The 17,967-nt window shown below is 31.3% G+C and overlaps 1 protein-coding gene and 1 long non-coding RNA gene across 2 annotated transcripts; one reads left to right on the forward strand and one right to left on the reverse strand.

Moving 5' to 3' along the window:
* Nucleotides 1–8,789: 8,789 nt before the first annotated feature.
* Nucleotides 8,790–10,315, reverse strand: LOC120081234 (uncharacterized). The gene is made up of 3 exons (XR_005482729.2): nucleotides 10,044–10,315; nucleotides 9,497–9,555; nucleotides 8,790–9,027 (listed from the first exon to the last, which is right to left on the reverse strand). It is a non-coding gene; the product is annotated as an uncharacterized LOC120081234 (long non-coding RNA).
* Nucleotides 10,316–12,717: 2,402 nt separating this feature from the next.
* Nucleotides 12,718–13,348, forward strand: LOC120081233 (uncharacterized). The gene is given in 2 exon segments (XM_039035941.2): nucleotides 12,718–12,772; nucleotides 12,775–13,348. Coding segments are annotated over 2 exon segments (549 nt in total). The 5' UTR covers nucleotides 12,718–12,732; the 3' UTR covers nucleotides 13,284–13,348.
* The last annotated feature ends 4,619 nt before the right edge of the window (nucleotides 13,349–17,967 follow it).

A 17,967-nucleotide genomic window follows, 5' to 3' on the forward strand; every position in this document is an offset into this window, starting at 1 on the left:
TGAATTTCCCAATCAAATTCGAGAGCGAGATTATGAGAGAGAGCGAGATCGAGAATACCGTACAAATTTTCCTTTTTAATTATTACACATACCACCTTCTTCTTTCTAATCCTTTATTTTTTTTTTTCATTTTATAAAAATAATTTCTAAAAATATTTTATTATTTTATTTAAACTCTAAAAAAAATAAATAAAAAAAAAATAATAACTCATAAAAATAAAAAAATGTAAATTAAATATCTCATTTATATAAAAATAATTACAAAAATCAATGTGTCTCACAAGGTGGACGTCGTCGATTTCCAGCTGGTTGTCGTCGTCGACTTCGAACTTGAGGTTGTTCGGGTTCTTCTTGATGTTGCTCTGGTACCTCTGCAGGCGCTTCATAATATAAATATTCATTATGCTCTCCACGACCCCAACCATGTCCATGCACGTATGAAGACGAAGGACCAGCCTCTGAGTCATAATGTCCTGAACCAAATGCTGGCATCATCATCATCGGACTAACATAATCAGTTTGACTCTGCATCTGCGTCATAGGGGGCAACTTTTCCACATTATGTGCAACCTCATCAAACTCATCCTCTTCCCGAACAGGTCCTCTATGTCTAGGAGCTAGTGGAGGAACAATAGGTATATCGTACATATAATGAATTTTCTCCATATAGCTTTGGTTGTCACTACATATAGCAAGAATCTGGTTCGGATCATTCGCAACCTCACAGAGTCTACTGTTGTTCGATCTCCGTGAATTATAAACAATTAGAAAATATTTAAAATAAATTTAAATTAAAAAAAATTAGATAATATTCATTCATTTACCAGATGACCTACAGTTGCTCCCAGACGAGTGACGTAGCGCATTGTGATATTATTATATCAATGAATATATTCTGGAGTGACATCTGTGTCAAACTGTTCAAGAGAAACCCCCACTGTAATAAACCTTGCACGATAGTGCCATTGCACTACCAAATGTGCAACTTTTTCGAACCAATCTCCAGTCCTTAGGTCAATATCATACAGTATGGGTTCAATATTACAAGGCGATGGGACATTCTACTAAAAACCGAATTGTCTCATCACCCTGTCAGGAAGATTCCACTTGCCAATGTGAAAACATATGAGAGGACTCATCGTCCGTCATATGTTTTGACCATTCGTACAAAAATTAGGCAAAGTATGCAAAATAATTTTGTACGGCTCCCAAATAACCTGAAACACAAAATATTATATTAGAGAATATTAAAGACAAATATAATAAAAATGTGAATAAAATAATCAATTAGGTTTAGTGTAATGTACCTGTTCAGGTTGAAGCAGATCAAACATATATCTATACTGGTTGACTACATGTGTGGCTGTCCTAGTCACACAAAATTTGTCTCTCCACCTAAATTTTTAAATTGATAATTTATAATTTAAATTAACTAGATTAGTGATATAAAAATTAAATTGAATTAAAACAACATACCGAGAACGTAGGCTCGTCCAACTAACTAAGCGTCATTAACATGATGTAGCTGTGGAGCCATGTTGGAAATTGCTCCCAAGCCCATAGTTGCAAAAGTATGAGAGACCCAGCTATCTCTCGAACCTCAGATCTTGTTACTTTGCATAGTTGTCTATACAACCATGCCAAGCATGCTCCACCCCACGAATACCGCCCTGCATCATGGAGGTTAGCTAACAGTGGCAGGAACATCAAGTGAACAAAATGACTTGATTTATCTAAAAACAGACTTCCACCCATCATTTGTAGTATATATGCTCGCGCATATCTTATGACGGTTTCCTCGTCTGCATCATCTGTGAGCTCCCAAAATTGTGTTCATAACCATATTAAACTTAACCTCGATCCTTTAATCTTGTCGGTAGGTGGGGTCACACCGAGGTACAGTTGACAAACTTCTAACCAGTCATCGTACATCACTTCGGTGACCAGCTCACCGTCAACAGGTAACCCCAACAACACTTCTATGTCTTTTAGAGTGATAGTACACTCTCCAACAGACATATGGAATGTATGCATCTCGGTCCTCCATATTTCGACGAAGGCTGTGATTAGATAATTGAGGAGAGTAACATTCAGCATACATTGACAATTTGTAGAGTGATAGTGTACACTTCTATGTCTTGTAGAGTGATAGTGTACTGTTCATGTAACAAGTGACAAACATTCGACATTCCATTCTCGCATTTTATGGTCGTTTGCTCACATTTTAACATGTATTATGAAGATTTTATTAAGGACTACTACAAATTGTCAACGTATGCTGAATGTTACTCTCCTCAATTTCAACCTGTACCGCATGAAGATTACTGGATCACGCACCCTAATATGCCCGTCTTACATCCTGATCCATCGTTGTTGAGAAGACTTGGTAGACCAAAAAGTTCACGTTATCACAACGAGATAGATTGGATAGAACCAGCCACTCGACAACGATGCGGATTTTGTAACCAGTTATGACATAATCGTAGGAAGTGTCTTTCGTTACTAAGACGGGCTCCAGATAGTTAAGGATTGAATAATAAACAATTCTTTTTATTATATATTTATTTTATTGTATATTCAATTTTTTTATTATAATTTATTGTATATTCAATTTTTTTTTATAATAATCTACTGTATATTCAATTTTTTTTTTTTTTTGCAATCAATAAAGTTTTACATTATAATAATCTAATATATTCAATTTATAGTATAATAATCTAATATATTCAATTTATAGTATAATAATCTAATATATTCAATTTATTCAATTTATTGTCTAATGATTATTCAATTATAGTATAATAATCTAATATATTCAAATTGTTGTCTAATGATTATTCAATTATAGTATAATAATCTAATATATTCAATTTATTGTCTAATGATTATTCAATTATAGATCTCGCTCTCTCAGTATCGCTCTCTCCTAAGATCTCGCTCTCTTAGTCTCGCTCTCTCCTAAGATCTCCCTCTCTCAATCTCGCTCTCTCTTATCTCGCTTTCTCACTCTCGCTCTCTCCTAAGATCTCACTCTCTCAGTATCACTCTCTCCTAAGATCTCGCTCTCGCTCTCTCCTAAGATCTTGCTCCTCACTCTCGCTCTCTCTCAATATCTCGCTCTCTGTTATTGTTGTTATTTTTCCATTAATGATTACTAGCTTTCATTTCTTCTGAAACAATCACAAACACTTTTTTGATTATGGATCTACTACCAGAAACTCAATGCTTAATCTTAGCATTCAATGTGTATTCCTGAATAATCTCATTTTTCAATTATTCAACCATTTCATTTTACCAAGTTCAATGTTAGTCAGATTAGTCAATATAAACTAAATCTCGCTCTCTCCAACATTCTCGCTTTGAATCTCGCTCTCTCCTAAAATCTCGCTTTGAATCTCGCTCTCTCTTAAAATCTCGTTCAACATATCGCTCTCTCCTACTATCTCGCTTTGAGTCTCGCTCTCTCCTTAATCTGCTTCAGCCCACTTATCTCCTTAATCGCTTTGAAGTTTCGATATGTGTGTAACCTTCGACAACCTAATATACAAAATTTTGTTTGTAGACAAAGCTAATTCGGAATTGTCTTTCATTCCAAGGCATAACTTGTATCCATGCGCTTCATATTCGCCTGGAGTTCGCTCCCAGAAATATAGCAATCCCCACCCCCTCACGTCAATCCCACAAGCCTCCATCGAATTTGAAATGATAACAAAATGCATAGGTTGTTAGAAGCAGCTCGAGTACACAGATACATATAGTATACCATCTCATTATTTTATTTCCTCTATGAAGGAAAAAGAAAAGTAATAAACCTGTAATCGCGAGGGTAGATATATGTCGAAACTTCAACCTTCGACAACCTAAGCGAGATTCGCGAGATTTTCCTTGTCGAGGGTTGAAGTTTCGGCCTATGTATTGTTTCCAAGTTTTTCTTTGTTCGTCGAGTTCTCAACGTTCGACCTCCACATTAGTTGAGTTCTCAACGTTCGACCTCCACATTAGTCGAGTTCTCAATGTTCCCAAAACAACAATATTTCTCTAATAAGTTTCAAAACAACAATATTTCTCTAATAAGTTTTGAAAACAACAATATTAATATTAAAGGTCCTATATATATATATATATATATATATATTGTCTTTTATGGGAAAATTAAAAGGATATTGTCCTTTTAGAAACTATTTAGGAAAATATTGTTGTTTTTAAACTATTTATAAAAATATTATTGTTGTTTTTTTTTAAATAAGTCGAGAGTTGAAAATTCGACCTAAATAGGTCGAATTTTGAACCCTCGACCTTCCTTTTATTTGTACAACTTTGAACCCTCGACCTCGCCCTTCCTAACATTATTATTGAGTTTGTTTAATTATCATTCCGGAGACCTTCCTCTATCAAAAGATCACATATCTAAATTTTCATAAGGTCCCCCTGGAATTCCTTCCAAAGCTTGTTGAATAATTTTTATGGATTCTGTCGTCTCAGCAAGTCTGACTAAATAATGAGCTAATGAATCTCCTTCTTTTTACCACTGAACTTCCCAATCAAATTCGAGAGCGAGATTATGAGAGAGAGCGAAATTTTGATAGAGAGCGAGAATACCGTACAAATTTTTTTTTTTTCCTTTTTTATTATTATACATTCCACCTTTTTTTTTTTAATTTTAATTTTCCATTTTATAAAAATAATTTCTAAAAATAATTTATTATTTTATTTAAACTCTAAAAAGAATAAATTAAAAAAAAATAATAACTCATAAAAAAAAATGTAAATTAAATATATCATTTATATAAAAATAATTACAAAAATCAATGTGTCCCACAAGGTGGACGTCGTCGATTTCGAGCTGGTTGTCGTCGTCGACTTCAAACTTGAGGTTGTTCGGGTTCTTCTTGATGTTGCTCTGGTACCCCTGCAGGCGCTTCATAATATAAATATTCATTATGCTCTCCACGACCCCGACCATGTCCATGCACGTATGAAGACGAAGGACCAGCCTCTGAGTCATAATGTCCTGAACCAAATGCTGGCATCATCATCATCGGACTAACATAATCAGTTTGACTCTGCATCTGCGTCATAGGGGGCAACTCTTCCACATTATGTGCAACCTCATCAAACTCATCCTCTTCCCGAACAGGTCCTCTACGTCTAGGAGCTAGTGAAGGAACAATAGGTATATCGTACATATAATGAATTTCCTCCATATAGCTTTGGTTGTCACTACATATAGCAAGAACCTGGTTCGGATCATTTGCAACCTCACGGAGTCTACTGTTGTTCGATCTCTGTGAATTATAAACAATTAGACAATATTTAAAATAAATTTAAATTAAAAAAAATTAGATAATATTCATTCATTTACCAGATGACCTACAGCTGCTTCCGGACGAGTGACGTAGCGCATTGTGATATTATTATACCAATGAATATATTATGGAGTGACATCTGTGTCAAACTGTTAAAAGTAATAGTAACATTCAACATATGTTGACAATTTGTAGAGTGATAGTGTACACTTCTATGTCTTGTAGAGTGATAGTGTACTGTTCATGTAACAAGTGGCAAGCATTCAGCATTCCATGCTCGCATTTTATGGCCGTTTGCTCACATTTTAACATGAACTACGAAGATTTTATTGAGGACTACTACAAATTGTCAACGTATGCTGAATGTTACTCTCCTCAATTTCAACCTGTACCGCATGAAGATTACTAGATCACGCACCCTAATATACCCGTCTCACATCCTGATCCATCGTTGTTGAGAAGACTTGGTAGACTGAAAAGTTCACGTTATCACAACGAGATGGATTGGACATAACCAGCCACTCGAGAATGATGTGGATTTTGTAACCAGTTAGGACATAATCGAAGAAAGTGTCCTTCGTTACTAAGACGGGCTCCAGATAGTTAGGGATTGAATAATAAATAATTTTTTTATTATATATTCATTTTATTGTATATTCAATTTTTTTATTATACTTTATTGTATATTCAATTTTTTTCTATAATAATCTACTGTATATTCAATTTTTTTTTTTTTTTTGCAATCAATAAAGTTTTACATTATAATAATCTAATATATTCAATTTATAGTATAATAATCTAATATATTCAATTTATTGTCTAATGATTATTCAATTATAGTATAATAATCTAATATATTCAATTTGTTGTCTAATGATTATTCAATTATAGTAGAATAATCTAATATATTTAATTTGTTGTCTAATGATTATTCAATTATAGTATAATAATCTAATATATTCAATTATAGTCTAATGATTATTCAATTATAGTATGATTATTAGCTCTTTTTTCTCTTTTTTTATATATATTTCTATGAAAAGTTCAAATAAAGTGAAGACTCTTGCTCTCTCCTAAGATCTCGTTCTCTCCTAAGATCCACTTTCTCAATCTCGCTCTCTCACTCTCGCTCTCTCCTAAGATCTCGCTCTCTCTTATCTTGCTCTCTCACTCTTACTCTCTCCTAAGATCTCGCTCTCTCTTAAGATCTCGCTCTCTCACTCTCGCTCTCTCTCAATATCTCGCTCTCTGTTATTGTTGTTATTTTTCCATTAATGATTTACTAGCTTTCATTTCTTCTGAAACAATCACAAACACTTTTTTGATTATAGATCTACTACCAGAAACTCAATGCGTAATCTTAGCATTCAATGTGTATTCTTGAATAATCTCATTTTCCAATTATTTAACTATTTCATTTTACCAAGTTCAATGTTAGTCAGATTAGTCAATATAAACTAAATCTCGCTCTCTCCAACATTCTCGCTTTGAATCTCGCTCTCTCCTAAAATCTCACTTTGAAGCCCGCTCTCTCCTACTATCTCGCTTTGAATCTCGCCCTTTTCTTAATATGCTTCAGCCCACTTATCTTCTTAATCGCTTTGAAATTTCGACATGTGTGTAACCTTCGACAACCTAATATACAAAATTTTGTTCGTAGATAAAGCTAATTCGGAATTATCTTTCATTCCAAGGCATAACTTGTATCCATGCGCTTCATATTCGCCTGGAGTTCGCTCCCAGAAATATAGCCATCTCCACCCCTCACGTCAATCCCACAAGCCTTCGTCTAATTCGAAATGATAACAAAATGCATAGGTTGTTAGAAGCAGCTCGAGTACACAGATAGATGTAGTATACCATCTCATTACTTTATTTCCTCTATGAGGGAAAAAGAAAAGTAATAAACCTGCAATCTCGAGGGTGGATGTGTGTTGAAACTTCAACCTTCGACAACGTAAGCGAGATTCGCGAGATTTCCCTTGTCGAGGGTTGAAGTTTCGGCTTATGTATTGTTTCCAAGTTTTTCTTTGTTCATCGAGTTCTCAACGTTCGACCTCCATATTAGTCGAGTTCTCAACGTTCGACCTCTAGCCTCGAACTCCCAAAACAACAATATTTTTCTAATAAGTTTCAAAATAATAATATTTCTTTAATAAGTTTTGAAAACAACAATATTAATATTAAAGGTCCCCAATGGAAGGCCATTTGAATTTCTGAGACCAACTTTACTCAACGAAAAAGTTTCTATCCACTGAGGTTATATAATAATAATAATAATAATAATAATAATAATAATAATAATAATTACTTATTTAAATTATGTAAGTGTATATTTTCTCAATATGTATGTATGTCATGATTGAAAGATTTATTATGATCTCGTTTGATAATTATTTTAATTTTTTTAAAAAAATTAAGTCTATAAACATATTATTTTTATCTCTAAATTTTTTTTTATTTATTATCTACATTTTACCAATAGTTTAAAAAATCAAACAAGAATTTGAAAATTAAAAAAGTAGCTTTTAAAACGTTTTTTTTTGTTTTTGAAATTTATCTAAAAATTTAACCATTGTACTTAATAAAGATGCAAATCATGGTAAGAAATGGGGAAGAAGTAGGTTTAATTTAAATAAAAAAAGAAAAAACGAAATAGTTACCAAACGAGGCATAACTTATTAGTGTTTTGTCTATCAAATTAACAAACATTTAAATACTTAAGTCTCGTTTGATAACTATGTCGATTTTTTTTTTTTTTTGCTTTTGAAAATTACTTCTATTTCTTTTTTATTTTTTATAGAGATTTGTATATTTCTTAAATACAAGTGATTTTTAGCCAAATTTTTTTTAACAAAACAAATTTTTAAACATTGCTTTTTTCAGTTTCCAAATTTTTGCTTCATTTTTAGAACATTGATAAAATGTAGCTAACAAACGAAGAAATTTAGTGGTGAGATGAGTGTTTGTCACTACAAGAAAGCAAACTATTGCAACGACTTATGTAGTCTATAGCAACGGTTTATAACCGCTGCAACAATTATAGTAACGGTCTCACGACCGTTGACAAAAGCAATGTTAAGAGCTTAATTGCAGTAGTTTTTTAAAGTGTTGGAATCAAAATGTAATCTGCTACTATATCCTCGTCTATAGCAACAATTATTTTTTTTATAACAACATTTTTTTTTGTTCATGACAACAAATGATTCAATCTATAGTATCACTTTTGTTGGTTTATAACAACAAATATCTTAATCTATAGCAACACTTTTTAGATTTATAGTAAAAATGTTTCAATTTGTAGCAATATTTATGGTAATCTATTAAATCGGTTAAAAGCTCCAACTTTAACAAAATTTTCAAAAAATTTGCAACAGTTATATTGTTATGAATCAATTTTTTAATATTATTGCTAGTGTATTCCATTACTTTTTTACACAAAATTAAATTAAATGATATAACTGTTGAGTAATGCAAAATATATGCTGAAAAATGTATCTATAATACATAAAGTTTAAATACAAAAATATTCAAATATGAGAATGTTCAAATAAGATATCTAATGTCATCTAAAATATACACAATAAACAAAATATTAGTATTTAAGTTGTTGAGATATTACATTGCTTTACAACTACAAATGGAGATACTAAATTATATGAAAAATGCTTGGTTGAGTTCATGGACTTTGATCCATCATTTCTTGGAGATCTTCGTGATCCTGAAAATAAAAAATGAAAAAGATTAATAAATTTGTTTATAGAAAAAGATAAGATTCTAAGTATTAAACAAATTTGTATCAAGGGAAACCATATCTTTGAGGTCTACCTAAAGAAAACTTGAAAATAAAAATAAACTACTTAAACCCGCAAGTGTTTCCAAATTTAAAACTTTGTCAATTAAGAGATTTGTGCAAATTAAACTTGATCTTGATATGTAGTCATCGTTTGCATATTGGCTCCTTCTCCTTATTAACAACCAAAAAAAAAAAAAAATATGGTATATTAAAAATCTAAAGAGGGTAATGCCCCAATCACGTCAAGGTAAAAACATTAATAGAATTATCACTAAACAAAGTTTTGTAAAGATTAACACATCTACTATATTAAAGTAGTGGAGTTATAAAAATATAAGTAAATAGATCTCAAAACTAAATTGGTACTTAAAAGAGTATCACTAACTAATGGTACCTTCCATTTTATAAATATGAGCAAGATAATGTCTTAAAGGTCTTCATCCAACTGTATACCTGAAAGGTAAAACAAAAATATGAATAAATTCAATCAAAATATATTAGTAATTTACCTAGACAAACTTCAACATGCAAAGTAGAATGTATTAGTTTATTTTACCACTCTCATCCAATGCATACAGATACAAGCTTCTCAGATTAAAAGGAGAAAAGAATGAAGAATTATACATCTTACATCCATTTGGAAGATGAACTTTAATTAATCTTCTTCAAGGGAGAAATACAACACCAGTTATAAATCTTCACTCTCAATCACTCTGTAATTTTGTAAAAATTAAATTAAAGAGTGGGTTTTATATGCCTTGAGCTACAGAGTATCCAAGTGAATTAAAAATTTGATTGACTGCAACCTCAACCCGTAAGAAGGGTAAGTTTCCAACATCTTTCTTACCTTGAATCTAATTTTTTCAACAACCAAATAAAAACCAAAACAAGATTTTGGAAGAAAAACCTATGTCTCGAAGGGGGAAAAACAACAAAGCTACCTTCTGATTTGGAAGACTTTGTAGACTAGAACGATTCGATATTCCTTTGCCTATTGATATGGACGATTTCTCTTTTGGCTACTGCTACAAAACTCCTCTTGCTCAAGGATGATTTAATCTTTGAGTTGGTCTTTCGATGCTTAGGTCTCAATCGACCGAGAACAGGATTTACCAAAAAGAATTGAGGATTTGAGAGGAGACTATTTTAGGGAAAAGAGCGGGAGAAAGAAAAATTTAAATGAATTAAGATTTGAGAGGGAATATTTGAGAGAATGGGCAGGAGAATGAAAAGACGCAGGACTTTTATTTTGGTTTAGTAGAATATATTAAATTATTTTTTAAAAAAATATATATTAAATTAAATAGCTTTCATTTTTTTCAAGAATTTTTTTTTACCAAAATTATTTTATCAATTCATTTTATTTTAATATATTTGCCACACTTGTAAATAAATGCAGCTAAAAAAACTTCTACATTGTACATAAATTTACCATCATTTAAAATTTTGAGGAAAAATCGGCACATTACATACAATTGTAACAATTTTTTTTTATATGTGGCTAGATACTGTTGCAATTTTATAAAGCTTTGTTGTGATTTTCGAACTGTTGCAAAAAATCTATTGTTATAGACTTGTTTTCTTGTAGTGTGTAGACTTAATTTTCGAAAACTAAAAACAAAAAACTAAGGTTTCATACGGTAACCATTTCGTTTTTTTGTTTAAATTAAGTATTTTCTCCCTATATCTTACACTGATTTACATCTTCCTAAAGTATAATGGTTGAATTCTTAGCCAAACTCCAAAAACAAAAATAAAATTTTAATAGCTATTTTTTTTCAAAATTTAGCTTGTTTTTTTAAATTATTAATAAAAAATAGATAACAAATAAAAAAATTTAAAGGTGAAAGTAAGTCTTTAAACTTAATTTTTAAAAATAAAAACGAAAAATCAAATAATTATCAAACGAATCTAAATCAAACATCTTGATTGATTGAAATATTATATGCTGGTGAGTAAATATCATCGTCATAAGATAAAACTAAAAAACATTTTCATAAATTTACTAAAATAAACCATTATATTATGAACAAAAAACGAAAGCATACATCTATTTAAAAAAAAAAAAAAAAACATAATGACGAAATAATACAGGAAGACACAAAACTTTTTTTTTTTCCTTTTTTTGGTTAGATGGAAAGGATACAGTTTACTTGGAATTGTAATATCCATGCCCTGATTTCTATTATTATTTTGAAAAAAATCTATTTACTTTTGTTATTAAATAAAAAATATTAGTGGTTGGTAGTTATTTTCTTTTTATTGTTTAAATAGGAGCGTTATCCAAATTGGTCTCCTAACGCTTATTTAGTCTATATTCTAATTTACTTCTGATTTTTTTTTTTCCAAAGATGATTTGTTCACCATTAGCAATTTTAATGTGGATGTTAAAAACATATTTATATAGTGACATTTTATTTCTCAAAATTTATTGTTATTTTTTCCTCAAATCAGATAAAATTTAAAATTCATTGTCATATATGATCTAAAACTTGACTTTTGAAATTACAATTTCTATAATATAACCAAACTCAAGATGCAACCAAAATACGAAACACTTTTGGAATTTTTTACTATAAAGTCTAAATATTTTTTAGATTTTTCTATTTATAAAAATTATTATTTTTCTTTTATAATAAAATTAAATGTATGTCTTTTTCTCAATAAAAAATAAATGTCTTTTATCAAATTAATAAATAAATGTATGTCTTCCTCAAAAATGTATTTCATTTCTCTTTGGATTTGTTTCATTGAGTTTATGTTTGGGGTTTTTTGGGTTATGTACGTTTTCTTTTATAATTTTTGTGGTTGCCTATTGTTTGTGCTATAAGAGTTTTTATTTTTTTTTCAATGACTTTGAAAATAAAATACATTATGTGACAATAGGTTATTAAAAATTCAACTTTATGTTTAGTATATTATTTAACTATCTTATACATACAAAGTTTTATTATTATACACAAAATTAAAAAATTAGACTTATTTATATTTCTGCCATTTGAACATTTACTATACATAAAATTGAAAGTCAATGAAACCTAGATGCCAAAAAAAAAAAAAAATATATTGAGATTCATATTTATTTAAAATATTGTTTCTAAAAGATGTTAAAAATTTTTGTCATTTAAAAAATATAAATTATGAAAACAACATTATATCCTTTCTTTTGTATCCATTTTGTAGCTATGTGATTGCCATGCACTGTATTTCAATTGAGATTCAAGATTTGACTCCTCAATACTAAATGAGAAATATAATTCAATCGACTTATAGGATGTCGCAATGGGATACAAAGTTCAATTAGATTTGTAACTTTAACGTAGATAATGGACTGAGACATAAGGTTAAGAGTTACCTAAGCTGAACTAAGTTAAGTTCACTTTGACATTTGATTAAAAATTAATCTAATATGATTAAAAAAATCTATACTGAAGCCCTAAATCAGAATTTCACTATGAATACGTCAGGAGTGTGTGCCTAAATTTATGCATTTTGGCATCAATAATATATTTTAAAAAAGAAAAAGAAAGAAGATTTTGAAAAGCCGGACCGGAACCTCTGTACAAAACACAAGTATTAGTTACCAGTTCGTCATCTCCCAGCCTTGTTTCTATCAGCAGAAAAACATGGATGCCGCGAACCGCTGCAGATTTCGGGAACAAAATTGAACCAAGATCAATACAACAATGTTAGGGTTTCTTACAATCCCACACCAATGGAGGATTCCCCCATCTCTCTCATTTCTCTCTGCAATCTCATCACCTTCTTCCTTCTCCCTTCCACTCAACAAATTCCCTCTCCATTACTCATATTCCAGCTCGCAATCTCAAATTTCCAGTAACCCCAGAAGATTCACAGCGTTTGCGAGCAACAAGAACAACGAATTGGGCGGAAATATCAAGGAGAGAGAAGGAGAAGGAAATGGGACGAAGGGCTCCTCCAATGGCGGCGATGACTTGAGGAAAGAACGAGGCCCGGTTTTCAATATCAAATGGGCTGAACTTTTGATCGATCCGGATCCTGATAACATCTTGGCTGTTGCGTTGACTGGTTTGCTTGCTTGGGCAAGTGTTCAGGTTTTGTGGCAGCTATTCTTTATCTCTTTGGCTATTTTAGTGGCTGCTCTTAAGTACTCTTTTATTGCTGCGCTTCTTATTTTCATTTTAATTACATTACTCTAGAAGAACAATAACATTCTTGTATAGTCCACTCCCTTTTATGCTTAATATTTGGATTTCCATTGAAATTCCATGGCCTCGGTGTATAAATATGTGTTTGTCTAGTGTTGATAGAAGGCTAAATTGCAAATACAGTAGGTTTATGTAATTTATGCATTAACCAGTTGAGATAGTCTCGACTGAAATTTAAGTGACATTTAAGTAGTTTTAGTACCTTATTTTTGGAACATATAATGACTAGGTCACTAAATGGGCAAGTCGCCTATGACCCATTTGTGGAACGGACTATGTAATGTAATCTATCTGATGGATGGGTTATGGGTAGACATTTTACTAGAGATTTCTATTGTATCAATCTACTTTTATTTAATTCCTTTGGAAGCATAGACAATTTCAAAGCGGACTTCCATTTGTTAGATATAGAAGATGTCCAAGATTTTGGATCTGAATGTTGGCATTGGTCTGGACAAAAGTTCATTTGTTTGACACCATTCAAATTCTGCCTACTTTTTCTATTGATAACGGTGTCAACTGAGACAGTTTTTTTTTTAAGATTACTCATAAACATGCTAACTGGAATCCATCATGGAAAGAGAGTAATTACACAACTCTTTGGACAAAGAGCTCCAGAGCGAAGCCAAATAAAGTAATAAGCTACTCTTCATTGAAGTTTTTCCTGTTTTTCTCTTTCCAAACTTGCCAAGAGGTACTTAAAGCCCGTTAGACTTCTTCACAAACCAAAAATCAGTACTCAATATGAAACATCTTTTACTAACTGAACTACGAAGGGCTTCTCGACTTCCAAAGGCCCTGAAAACCTCCCACGATAATTGAGAGGAGAAAGAGCAGTGTAAGAATAAATGATCCATAATTTCCTCTTTCTCATTGCACTAGCAATACCAATTTGTTGAATCATTAAGTTTGGAAGAATAGTCTGAATCATCTCATTTGTGTCAAGGCATTCAATGAACAAACTTTGGAAGGATGATTGAGAATGTAGCATGAAAAATTTCAGAGCTTTCTTGCCTTCTGCCTCTATCGTTAAGATATCTTCTTATGGCGAGGGACTGAGCTCGATACGAGGATTGTTCACTTACCTCCTTAGGAACCAAACTATATTAACAATCCTTATTTTGCATGATATCCTTATAGAGGAGTTTTCTAATACACCAATCTATGGGTTTTTAGGTTAATTATAACTAGATTCCTTAGGACTCGTTTGGTAACCGTTTAGTTTTTGTTTTTTATTTTTGAAAATTAAACCTATAAACATCACTTTCATCTATTGGTTAATGTTTTTTTTGTCTAGATTTATGAGCGTTTTCAAAATCAAAAGCAAAATTTGAAAAGTAAAAAAAGTAGTTTTCAAAAACTTGTTTTTGTTTTTGGAAATTGGCTAAGAATTCAAATGTTAATATAGGAAATATGAAAACCATGAGTAAGAAATTGCGAGAAGATTAGTACATTTTTCAAAAATAAAAAACAAATTGTGAAATGATTATCAAACGGAACCTCAGTTTTTCAATTAAATTTTATACATTGTCTAAAGCAAGCTCCGAGAGCTTGGTTGTTTGAGTTTGGGGATGGATCAATCTCTTAGATTTCGCTTGGTGTTGTCAGTTGTGTGCTATATATGTGGATGATAGGAATGTAGTAGGAGATTCTCACCCTGAAATTGTATCCCTTATTTCTACTAGGATGCAGGATCTCGCTACTTCTTCCTTGAAAGAATTGGGTGTTTTATGCTACTTCAGTATTAAAGTCTTGTATTGTCCAACTGGTAGTTTGATTCTTCCACCATAGAAAATACATCCCTATGGGAATCTGCTTGGGTACTTTACAGTATGCTGAGGGCTGACTGTTATCGCTCTGGCATGTCAGTAGGTAAGTTGTTGAACGAACCATCATAGATTGTTCTAGTGGTCAATAAGGACCATGTAAATAAAAAGGTTTAGAGAGAATGAATTCAAGTCATGTTGGTTACTCGTCTAATATTTAATATCCTATGAGTTACCTTGGCAACCAAATATGGTACGTTTAAATAGTTGTATTGTGAGAATAGTCTTGGTACACGTCAGCTAGTCCAAACATTCATAGGTATCAAGTAGAGAGAGAAAAAAAAGAAGAAAATTGTCAAAACAATTTCTTCATAAGTTAGAAGGTACTATTGATGGTGGTTTGTTGTATCGAAACCACATTACATCCTCAGAAGGTTCTGCTTTATTGACATGATGGCAAATCAACATTTTTTTAAGAAAAAATATATAAATACAATGAGTGAGGGATGAAGATTTGAACCTTCAACCTCAAGAGAAGAATATGTGTCAATTACCATTAGTTGAGCTCATTCTGATGTGAAACTTTTGTTTTTTGGCTGTCATGGTTATTTATTGCATTAGGTGTCTACAAAGCAGCATCATATCTCAAGTTCGAGGCTGCATATAATTATAGTAGCCTTGCAAATGTGCCGAGATCGTTATGTCAACTTTTTTATCAGAAAATTAGGAGTAGGACGTCAACTTTGTGGTGCAATCCTGCCTATCTTTCCGCAAATCTAATCTTCTTTCTCGGGAGAAAATTGTAGCTCTTCAAAATCGTATTTACTATCTACTTTGTGACAGAAAATTGATTGGATGAAATATGATTTCTAGTCAATTTATTGAAGGAAAATTTCAACCTTTTTTTTTTGCTGCGTGTATTTCTTCACCTTTCTTATTCAAGGTCACTTTGCTTGGATTTCCTTCAACTTATGTTTTTGTTCCGTTGCGTGAATAGAGCAAATCAACTTATTCCCTCGAATCTTTGGTTTGTAAATTGGATTTTGGGAAAATTACACCCAAAAAAAAAAAAAAAACTATCTTAAAGGTCCAAATGAAAAATGACCCAAATTTTGAAAAAAGAAAAATGTCAAATAACCTTTTGTTGATGTGATCATGTAAAATTACAATATTATCCTTGCTTTCTTGATTTTTTTGACCTTTCTTCTCCATTTTGGCTTTTTGTTTTTTTCCCTTTTCTCTTTTTCCCCTCCCTTTCTCTCTCTCTTTTATTCTTCTACTGCATCGTCTTCTTCTTCGACTTTTTCTCTTCTTTGCATCTTCTTCTTCTCTGGCATGGTGAGTTCTAGCTCCGACGCGACTAACTCCAATAAACAAGAGCGAGAGTGCGAGATGGAAGGTGATTTTGTGAGTAAGGAAAGGAAGAGCGAGACCAGCGAAAGTGAGATCGACGAGAGTGGGAAAGAAAGAAAGTAAAAACTGGAAAAAGGATCATCAGTGAACGAGAGGGATGAGACGAACATTGTTCCATGGATATTCGCATGTGTATCATCAGCGATCGAGATGCTTTTTCGTGTGCACACAAGTATATTTTGGTAATTTCACTCGAATTTGACATCAGTAAAAGGTCATTCGATATTTTTTTTTAAAAAAAATTGAGTTATTTGACATTTTTGGTCCAATTTTCGAGTCATCCGTACAAATTTCTCTTGGATTTTTTTCCAAGCAATTTTCAGTTTCTAGGAGGAATGGTTTTTAAATTTTGAAAAGATTTTGATTTGATAAAATTTATTTGATGGGATTGAAAATTTAGGTTGCAGTTGGTACATTTAATTTGTGATATAATTTGAATTTTTTCCTCAAAGAAACCATAATTTCTTTTCGTTCAATAATATATGATAATGATGATTTAAACCTTTTAACTTTGATTAAATTTTTAGTATATGAATTGAATTATGATTGTTTGACTATTAATTATTATTATCTAGTGTGCAAAATAACTCCTTGATTTCAATCTCAATGATCACATTGTAACTCAAAAAAATATAATAATAATAATAATAATAATAATAATAATAAATAAAAGAAAAAAAAGAAAAAAAAAGAAAAGAAAAAAGTGGAGTAGAACAATTAATTTATATCATATACATTTTTAGTTATGTCAATGGGAACTTAACTCTACTAATCTTGTCGATTTAGAAGACGTGCACATTGATTGTTAAATATTTTGAATTAGTCTTGAATATAAATAAAAAAAAGGTCGAATCATTTTAGTGATGTACAATATTAATTTAGTCTCTATACTTGATTGTTTTATTTTAGTCTATATATTTTCAATGGTTGACATTTGGTCCCAGTATCTATAAACCTAAAAGATAATCTTTTTATTAGTTTGGGGATAGTTTGATGTTAAAACTCTGCTGACATGACCAACAAAAAAGAAAAAAAAAAAAAAAAAACACTTTCTTCTCTCTAACTTTCTCTCGCCTCCCTTTGGCCTTAACTTTATCCCCTGACTTTCTGTCTCTCTCCCAATTGCAAGCTATTAAATTCATGGAATTTCAAACTATATGAAGAAAATATATGTACTTTGATAAGAATCTAAAATATATGCAAAATTGGAGATTCTAAGAAGCAGCGTATGTGAGATGCTATCGGTTTTACGATGAAGAACTTGACCAGGACTTTCCATCTTCTGCAGCACCCACAAAATGTCTCTTTCTATTAAATCAAATATGAAGCTTTTTAAGTCATCGTTGATTGAACTCTTAGAGCTTCAAACTCAATTTAAAACATTAATGGTGGAATTTTAATTATAAATTAGAAGAATATGAAAATTAGAGAAAATTAAAGAGCTGCATTTTTTTCTTGGAATGCCTTAAATCTATTATATGGCTCTTCGAACGGTC

Source organism: Benincasa hispida, chromosome 7, assembly GCF_027475165.1.
Source record: "Benincasa hispida cultivar pf3 chromosome 7, pf3_genome.v1.1, whole genome shotgun sequence".
Taxonomy (NCBI): Eukaryota; Viridiplantae; Streptophyta; class Magnoliopsida; order Cucurbitales; family Cucurbitaceae; genus Benincasa; species Benincasa hispida.